The sequence below is a fragment of the Etheostoma cragini genome, chromosome 6, assembly GCF_013103735.1.
Source record: "Etheostoma cragini isolate CJK2018 chromosome 6, CSU_Ecrag_1.0, whole genome shotgun sequence".
Lineage (NCBI taxonomy): Eukaryota > Metazoa > Chordata > Actinopteri > Perciformes > Percidae > Etheostoma > Etheostoma cragini.
Genome location: NC_048412.1, coordinates 210,260 through 220,532, shown reverse-complemented (window position 1 = coordinate 220,532; position 10,273 = coordinate 210,260). Strand labels below are relative to the sequence as shown.

Here is a 10,273-nt window from a genome sequence, read left to right as displayed (position 1 = left end):
CTTCAACCTGAAAACACACACCATGACGGACAGGAACCCTTTGCATCATGGGAATCTGAGGAACTGATTAGTTCATTTATAAAAATGTGGATGACAATAAATGTGAAAAATGATGAATCAGTAACAGTCAGTGTTTGGCAAGTTACTTCCAAAATGTAGTACAATATAGATACTAGTTACCAACCTTTGAGAGTAATTAGTTATATTACAATATAACTGTTTCTGAATTGTAATGCGTTACACTACTTTGGCATTACTTTTGAGTTACTTTCACCAAAATAACAGCGGACGTTTGACTTGGCAGTTAGTTAGTGAATTTCACCACCAGATCAATAAAGTCTCCCCTTCATCCACTTTAATACATCATAAATTATTCAGAATATTTTGAATAGTTAATATGAAGATGCAAAATAACTAAAGCTATTAAAATAGACAAGTAAAATGTACAATAGGCAAGAAAATGAAAGTACTCAATGAAAAGTATACCTTACAGTTGTACTGAAGTCCGGCATTGTTGTAACATGGTTGCTTAAAGCACTTGAATAAGAAATTCCTGTTGTCTAGTTTAAAACAGTCTAAAGGAAATGGTCAGTGGGATTAAAACTCACTAATAACATTATTTACAGCACTTGATTTACAGCTGATTTGTGAAAAGGTACACAACTTTATTTGTGTAACAGTAATTTAGTTTTATTGTGAACTGTCACAGGAAATGCTCTTATTTTGAAGCAGCCAAACAGAAGTTGTCTTTTGTGTACTCTTGCTAGCTTACTGAGATCACCGTTTATATTACTGCTTACAGCAAAAAGGAATACACTACAGTAACTGCGTTACTGCCAACACTGGAAACAGGTGGGCATTTTCTTTTTCAATTTCACGCATTCTTCTTTCTTGTTCAAACTTGGCCCCCACATTACTCCCAATCTGTGTCTGGATCAACGGAAGTCCAGTTCCAGGAAAGAGCCAGCATGGCGCCAGCTGTCAGGCTGCCTCTCTCTCTCTCTCTCTCTCTCTCTCTCTCTCTCTCTCTCTGTTCTCCATCTCCACTCACTTCCAAAACAACACCCTTCAAGCTAACTAGCTGCATGCTGGAAATATTAGGTTTTGAACAATATTTGGATGTTTCAACAAGGCAGGCTGATTGGTTCTCTTAGGGAATGATTGTAAAGATTAAGAAAGTACCTTTTAAGTAACTTGAAATATTAAGCCCTATGTGAAGAAGGGTTTGATAGTTTTGATGTTATATGCCAGAAATATGATCCTTCACGCAGTAACTTTTTAGATCTCTCCAGATCCGTCACTGTGTCAAAGCACTGGTCCCTTGTTTCCTGGTCCCCCCCACTCAGGTAGCACCGTTAACTCATCTTCACCCTGTGGATGCTTGGGGCTCACTCAGTGTAAGCCAGTGCAGAGGGCTCACATCAGTAGGCCCGGTTAGCAGATACATATCCGGGAACGGACGGGGGGGTTATAGATGTTCCCTCTCTCCTGCTGATTTAACAAACACTTTTTTTGTTGTGCTCCCGTCTAAATCAATTTTGGTCATCTGTTTTCCAAACCTTATCAGAATTCATAAAAATTCAAATTAAGCCCTGCCCGTTGATTTTAATATTTGGTATTTCAAATGAGAGCTTAAGTTTAACTGGGGTCCAATTGGACATTGTTGCCTTTACATCACTTCTTGCTCGTCGTAGGATCTTATTGGTTCAGACATCCTCCACTCCCCCAGTGGTGGCCGCATGGTTAAGTGATGTTTGATTTTTTTTCTCAAACTAGAAAAAGTCCAATTCACATTGAAAGGCTCAGTTCAGAAACTTTACTTAAAATGGCCGAACCTTTTGTGACATATTTTGAGAATCTTAAGTACTGCCTGAATTATGAGAGACCTCTTAGTGTTATTCTACCTGTACTTGTTTATAAGTATGTTTAAGGTAATTGTAATGCATGGCTGTGAGAATGTACATTAATATCATTTAATTTCATTTTCTTTCTTTTTCTTTTGTATTTTATTTTTTTATTATTTAATTTTTTTGGGTGGTGGTGTGAACGCACTAACTGCCAAGAGTGGTATGGGAAGGGTGGGTGAGGGTAATCTTGTTCCTGTTTATTAAGAAAGAAAAACTGAAAGGAAATGTATTGTTTTACATTTGTAAACTGTATTGTGCGTTCCTTCAATAAAAAAAAAAAAAAAGACTTAAAATAACTTTTTAGCGTTTACAAATCGACCAGGACTGTTTCTTGGGGATAATCTTCATGCTAACAGGTATGGCTCCAGCATTCTCTCAACACACATGTCTGTGACTCCCGCTACATGCAGAGCCTTTTCTACCTGACGTGTCCTATCTTTGAGTTCTGAGTTTTGGGACCACTCGCTGTCCCATCAGTCATCCTTAATGCTCCTTCCCCAGTTTCAGCAAACAGTTACAAACTTTTATTTCTGCAAACAGTTTTCTTAGTATCGATCAATCTGGTTTTAGATCCAAGCACAGTACCACATCCGCCACTATGCTTGTTGTGAATGATATTGCAAATGCCTTGGAGGACAGGAAGCTGTGCTGTCTTAGTTGCTTCTTAGTTGAAAAATATAACCAACTTTAAATTGCATAATGATCGACAGTGACCAAGGTGCACCAAATGTAGCAGAGAGATGATTGTAAACCTATTTCACTTTATGTATTGTTGCCCCCCCACCCTTCTAAAGTTACACACATACACACACAGACACACAGACACATTTCCCCTTCTAGCAATGTATCCATTTCCTCCCTGCCTTGCTTGCCTCTTAGTTGGGGTGTGTCCATCCATCTCAGCGTCTGGCCGGAGTAGCGGGGGCTTCCCATTGCGCTGAGCGGCGAAGCTGTCCGGCCAGCACTCTCCCTCATTACCCCCCCCCCCGCTTCTTCTTCCTGAAAAAGCACTTTTAAAGCACCTTAATTGCATTGGGGAGATAACCCTGTGGGCGCGAGACAGGAAGCCTTGGCCGTATAGAGCTTTAAGGGGCTGGAGGGGTGGAGTGTGTGTGTGTGTGTGTGTGTGTTAGGATAGAGAAGGTGGAGGGCTGAGGCATTTTGCATCAAATCAATGGCCAATCCAGAGGCTAATGCAGCTCTGGGCAACTCCTCAGGAAGCATTAAGACTATTAGTGCAGGCCTGGCAGGAACACAGACACACAGACACACACACACACACACACACACACACACACACACACACACACACACACACATACATAAACTCTGTCGACAGGTCGGCTGTCATTGTGCTGGTCTCTCTGGTGATGTTATTGTGCACATTTGAATAGTCACATGGACTCACACCTACTGATGGTGCAACCAGCAGACAGGGATTTAAGTGAGAAAGACAGAGTGGCTCTGGGGGACCATGCAGGTGCAGCGTCGTGATAAAAGGTAAAGGCTACACTCAGACAATCCAACTGGACTGCTATGGTGCATTTACAGATCCTTCAAAACAAAATGTTGAGTCCTAAAGGATCAAGATTCCTATTCTAAAGCTGCAATAATCAACTTCACAGCAAGCTGAAAGCATGTTTGACATGACGCTGCTTTTGATGTTGATATGGCACATGTGAGCAGCAGACACCCAGAAGCCACAGAACAACATTAGCATTCATTAAGAGTTGTGTTTCTGGACAGCTGATGAATCAGAGTCAAATATTCTCTCTCCTTTAGCTCTGTTTTAGTACCCCTGAAGGACATGTTTGGCTTGTTAGCTGCAAACATGTTCTAGTGGAAACACAAAATACATGTATAAACTGAAAATGAGCTAAATAAAAGTCTTGGCAAAAGGAAACCACAGCCCCTAATATCCCACGGAGGTACGGAGGCCAGCTAACCATCCGACACCCAGCAGAGAAGATCACAGTCGGTATTCACTTCCTCCATGCTTCCTCCTTCCTTCCTGATATCCCATCAACACATCACTAAAGTCTTACTTGCAATGACATTGTCAAAGTAAGAGTTTTTAACAAAAGAAACCAACTGTGCATCACAGCCCCTAACACAAGCAGCAGAACAAAGCCATTGTTTTCACATACCTAGCATCTACCTTATACTGGGTTTCAGCATTTACCAATATCCTATCATTGCCAGACAGCTGTCACCTAAAGCGTAAGAAGGACTTTACAGACAATCCAAGCATCACATTTTCCAATAGCTGGGCTATCGTATTTGTAGGTATCAGCCCTCAGCCGTGGCAACATGCATGTCAAAGCAACACTGAAACAACTGGTAACACACACGCTCTGTGTTTCTATCTGGGAAGAAAACACAACTTTACTCCTTGGCAAAAAGCACTCAAAAGCATTCTCAATACCTGCTTGATCCATTGATTATCGTGGACGTGAATGGTCATTGATCAGGTTGAGGATGGCGATGGCAACGTTGAATAATTCAGGCAATGAGCACAGCAGAGTGCTTTGTAGTTAACAGCCGATGCATCAGCATTTATAAATCTAGACTCCAGGAGCAAAGCAAGCCAGAGTCACAGTCTAAATGCTAATGCAGCGTGTGTGTGTGTGTGTGTGTGTGTGTGTGTGTTTACATGCGTGTGTGTTTTGTGTGCTTGATAAGTCACAGAAGGTCTGACCTGCCTGAGGGTGGCACTCACGGCTCGCTGTGTAAAGATACGGGGGTGGCACTGCTGCACAGCCGGAGAGGATACACTGTCTGAGGTCTGAGATGGAGGGAGGATGGAGGCGAAGAAGAGAGAGAGAGACAGAGAGAGTGAAATAAATATATACCCACATATACACATGCAGCCGGGGAGCGCCTGGTAGAGATAGAGTGAGGAGAGGAGAGAAAGGAAGAGAGATAAGTGCCTTAGAGGGTGGCAAAGATAACGCAGATAAGGAAAGCAGCATGGACGCCGAAAGTGAGCAAGCGCGACAGACATAGGAAGAAAAAGAGAGAGATATAGAGGAGGCGAGAGGTTGGATTTAATAAATTAGATCAGGCGCCTGGCCGGTTTCCTAGCAACCCAGAAAAGAGGAGCGTTGTCTGGTCTGGTCTGTGCTCCAGACCGAAGGTCTTTCTGCTTGGCCTTCATTCCTGCTCCTCCTCCTCCTCTGCTAACTCATATCAGCGGGGACCAATCAGGGTCCAGTCTGTCCTGAGTAGAAGTGAAGACAGAGACATGTGAAATGGGACCGATACTCAGAGGAAACAGGCCTGCTTCTTCCCTCCAAACACAATTCCTCTATATTCTTAGTCTTTTCAAAATAAAACGACTCAGTATTGTGAGCATTTGCTACACTCCTTATTCATGATTTGTAGAGTGCACACCAAAATCTATCCTTTATGTGACTGTGGAGGATGGGTTTCTGTGATGACCAACAGCCACGTTTCCTGGAGTGGAACCAAAATATAATAATAGGTTGATATTAGTGTTTGAAGTTTATGTTTTTTAAATGTAACACACTACACTGTGAGTCTCAGAAACTCAACCCTGCTTCACAGTCCAGAGAGAGGTGGAAAGGGGGCAGCTCCACAGATGGACCAGCATCCACTTAGGACAAGAGCTCAGGGTGGAATGGAGTGTTCGTAGCACCATCCATCATCTCCCAGCAGGAGGAGGCAGCGATCCTATGTGCCAAAAGGGTGCAGCTCCCCTATGATGCCCTAATTGACGCCACCCTTGTTAACCAAAGCCCCCCCCCCGTGGTGGTATAAATGGATTAGGGTGGAGAGAGGCCAGACATGATGGAAAGCTGCAGGACACAGAAGCTGGTTAAAAGTTGAATGTCAGAGAAGCTTTTTGCCATGACTCAGCAAACCTTTTACTCTTTCTAAACGACTGGGACGCCGCCCTCTGTCCAATGGCTCCAGACTCAGTGGCCCTGCTTCTCCTCCACACATAGATAGAGCAGTGAGCAGGTTTCTGATGATAGAGCACCTCCCATCTGCTTTAACTGGAACTCTGTGAAAACTCCAGTTCCAGTAATCCATCCTGTGACTCATCAGTGGGATTACATGTGACTCACAGGCGTGTAGCGGCCCCACCCTGCCATGGTGTGTTTAACGCTCTCATGTCAGAGGAATGATGGCATTACTGGAGATTTATGGTGTATACCCTGAGGTGTGCTCCTAGTTAATTACTTGACATCCAGCTAATGCCACTGATAAACCACCAATGAAAGCTCTAATTGTTCCGTATTAGTGGGTTGGGAGACTGCAAATAAATTCTCAATATGAGGCAGACACATTGCATTATGTAATATTCTCATACAAAGATTGTTTTTCTTAAGAAGTTCCTTAATGAAATGAGTGTGATTTCTTCGGTTTCCAAGGCTAATCAACAGCTACTGTACCTCAGAAACACCCACCTCAATCGTTCTGATGGGCGGCTGTGGCTCAGTGGTAGAGAGGTTGCCTGCCAATTGGAAGGTTGGTGGTTCGATCCCCACCCCTGCAGTCATTGTCGAAGTGTCCTTGGGCAAGACACTGAACCCCGAGTTGCCCCCGGTGCTGCGCATCGGAGTGTGAATGTGTGTGAATGTTTATCGCTTTGCGCTTTGAGCAGTTGTTAAGACTGGAAAAGCGCTATATAAATACAGCACATTTACATTCTCCAAGCCGAGTGGGACAAACAGCCCCCACCGGCTCCATAAGACTCTGAAATACTTTTACATGGGCTTGCATATTTCCCTGTATTGATCAAAGAGCAGATAGGATGTCTTTTACGATCAATATCCTTGTTAATGGTTGAGGTTGGATGTAAGGACCATGAAACACTACCTGCTCCACAGCAGCTGTCCTCAGACAACCTTCCGGTCATGTGGCAATGTGTAAAAAATATATCTCACGGTAGTTTCTGACAGCTTTCTCTGCTATTAAAATAAAAAGGTGGAAATAAATGGAGATATTAATGCAAAAGAGAGAAGACTTTTCCACAAGAGCCCCATATATGAGTGCTCTCTAGTGGCGGTGAGGGGAACTACAGTACAGAGGGCTGGGGGGGGGGTTGCAGAGCCAGGAATCAAGGTGTAGCATTGCAGATTAAACATGTTAATGCAAACAGACCTATGTTTTTATGTGTTTGCATTTCAGAAATGTGAGCTGTCACACAAAAATTATTTGCACAATTTATTTTTCTTTTTCATATTTCAACAATGACCATTAAGCATCTGATTTAAGAAAGGCGGACAAATTACAAGACATAGTTCCCAGTAAGGAATGATAAGGCTGCTGTGCAGACACAGTATACTGTGTATCTGTAACAGTTCCACAGCAACGCCACGTTATTCCTTTTCATACTATAGACACATGAGCATTTTAATTACAAAATTGTCTACATATATCTTTTCTAAACTGGCATCAGACAGCTGGGTCTTTCATTCTTTTTAATTTACATTGAAACACTGCAGCTCTCCATTTCAGTATTGCACTTTGGTGACCTGAGAGAAGGATTTAAAAAAAATAGCAGACCATGAAATCCCTCTTTAGTCCATAGTATGGGTCTAAAATCACTGGATCTTACACTTCCCATTGATGCACACCCTACCTGAGATTGACCTGGTGACATGCACAGGCAATATTATTTACACCTCAGCAAATAGCTTTACAGCATATATATATATAAATCATGTTGCTTTTCTGGATGTTTGATAGACCAGCTTCACAGATGACATGACAATGTTCCAGTTGATATTATCAATAAGAACCAACTTCATTTGGCAGTTCTCTAACAATGCATGGAAAGGACTTAGTGGGCTGGCGGCCTCCACTGACGCAGAGCTGAACACACCCACCCACACTGTGGCAACGCTCAGGAGGCGGCGCTGCACCGGCACCGGGTTCATAAGAGCCAGGGGTACCTAGACCCAGGACTGCCTCCTGGCATCTTGTCAACGTGTGAGGGTCAACTTCAACTCACACTTCTCTGAAATACAGCTAATGATAATTTTCAGGCTTAATATTTATCTGGGAAAGATTGTTAGTGTCAAAGAAGTTGAAACATAAATAATCAAATGCAAATATCATGTATACAATTCTACTGTGTAGGTCGGCATCGCTCAGCAGAAAATCAATGGCACGTAGAAATATGCTTTCAGAGAATTAAAGTATGCACTGAAATGTTTTAAGATGGGGGGGGGCAGTGTACTCTGGCTTCACATTCATAATAAAAGCAAATGAAATCAACTTTGAAATTACAAAAGAAAAGCAAAAAACAAGCAGAGAGGAGAGACGTTATTAAAGAGATTAGTAATGACTGCAGAGACTTGTCTCGCTGCTTCCTGGTGCTGATGCAGTGATGTACTAAAGAGTCCACTTCCTGTCTGGATCAGAACCAGACGGGAACCCACAGACCCCAGGTTCAGCAATGACAGGAAACACCTGACACCTGACACTGGACTGAGCCATCTGAACAAAGGGACATTGATTCTGTTTCACTTTGATATCATTTAAGATGTGACTAAATATTACATTGTTGTAATATAAGAAGGGACTTTACTTTTATATTGAGTCTTACTGTATTTCGTCTACGTATTCACACAAGATATAAAAAATACCCTGTACACGGCTGCTAAGTTCAGCTTCAGTCCACGTGGTCACACAGCTGCAGCACGGCGAGGTTGAAGTCCTCGGGCTGGTCCGCGTACACGTAGTGTCCGGCTCCGCGGATCGTCTGCGGGACCATCACAGGTTCAGTCATGTACAAGGAGGGGGGGGCGCCAAAGTTTCACACCTAAACACTTTTATTGGTGGTCGTAATGGTGCTAACTTCCATTTTTAGCATGACAGCAACAGTCACTCGTTTACGTTGTATGAAAGCACATCAACAGATCAGACAAATCAACGCATGATCAGAGATTTCCATCATACAGAGTCTAACAAAGCGCATGGCTCTCTCATCAACTCACTGTGATGACTACATCAGAGTGCGGTCTGCTCTCCCTGATGCTGCTGGCCGCGCTGCTGTCGATGCTGGAGCGGGACCCGTAGATGAGGGCCACGGGGATCTCGGGCTGAAGCTGGTCCATCCTCTGCAGCATGGGTCTGGTAGCCCAGCCAAAGGAGTTGGTCATATTCTTAAAAGCTGTTTCCCCACTGGGACAGTGAACACCAGAAGAACAACAAGAACAATAAGATGGGGGGGGGGGGTTCAGCATAAAGCAACACAATGACTCATCATGCACACACACCTGGGGGGTTGCACATTCAAGTGGTAGATGTACTCAGACGCAGTGTTGTCACTGAACATGGAGCAGAACTTCCTCTTGAAGTCGGGTCTCAGGGTCTGGACCAGCATGGGCCCTGCAGGGGCCACAGAGGGGACGCTCAGGTGTCAAAACCAAGAGACGTCGCTGCCTCATTACACATGAACATGAACAGGAACCACGCTTTAAAGTCTGGAACAAAACATCCCAAATTAGCAGTAGTGGAATTCATTCGTAGTCAAACTAGTTTTCTGTGTATTAAGAAAAAATATAAAAATACTTGTTGATGCTCTCAGCTGGGAGATAGGTTCCCATACATGGTTCTATTTACCTGCAATAAACTTTTATTTAGAAAGCCAAGGTTTGGGTCCTTAGAGTTTCATCAGGGGAAACAGGAAGAAGAAGGAGCGCCCAGATACAGAGACCCCCAGCTGGAGCTGTTCATATCTACAACCATCTCGTCCAGGGTAACATTAGCAGGCTAATGGTAGATCCCAGGGTAACACCAGAGTCACCTCACACATCTACGCCAACTAGCTAACCACAATGCAAAGATTACAAAGCCATATGCAATCGAATGCTGGTAGGATTAATAAATAGGACAAACATTTGATATGAATTTAGAAAAATACATTGAATATCAAAATTGACATACATTCATTTGAAACTTTGTTTCAACTGATGAAGGTCTAATGACCAGAACGTTCAGACTGAAGGTGTGTGAGCCTTCAACTGTGTAGTATATACATAACATTATTATTATTCATTAGTGCCACATATTTTCATATTTCTCATTCATTTGTCCCTCTGTATGCTACAGTGCTACTCTTCTTCTCCTTTAGATTTACAGTTGACGATGTCTAAGGCCCTCTGTCTTGTTGTTGCATCTTACCGAGGGGCCCCACCAGTCTCAGGGCCGCCAGAGGGTTGAAGGGCGTGAACATGGCCCCCAGGGCTTTGATCCACAGAGGGATGGGCCGGTCGGCCTCTGCTGTGTCCGGGGGCTCAGGAAAACCCCAGGGCTCCACCAGAACCATGTACTTCACTCTGCAGGACACACACACACACACACACACACACACACACACACACACACAC

General features: G+C 43.5%; 1 protein-coding gene across 1 annotated transcript in view; it reads right to left on the bottom strand.

Annotated features, from left to right (window-relative positions):
- Window positions 1-2,257: 2,257 nt before the first annotated feature.
- Window positions 2,258-10,273, bottom strand: part of abhd5a (abhydrolase domain containing 5a) — a 13,958-nt gene continuing 5,942 nt past the window's right edge. The window contains exons 5-9 of the mRNA XM_034874001.1: window positions 10,068-10,222; window positions 9,161-9,272; window positions 8,879-9,065; window positions 8,119-8,643; window positions 2,258-2,269 (exon numbers count right to left, since the gene is read on the bottom strand). Coding sequence (XP_034729892.1) covers window positions 8,554-8,643; window positions 8,879-9,065; window positions 9,161-9,272; window positions 10,068-10,222 — 544 coding nt within the window. The 3' untranslated portion in view covers window positions 2,258-2,269; window positions 8,119-8,553. The remainder of the gene's footprint in view (window positions 2,270-8,118; window positions 8,644-8,878; window positions 9,066-9,160; window positions 9,273-10,067; window positions 10,223-10,273) is intronic.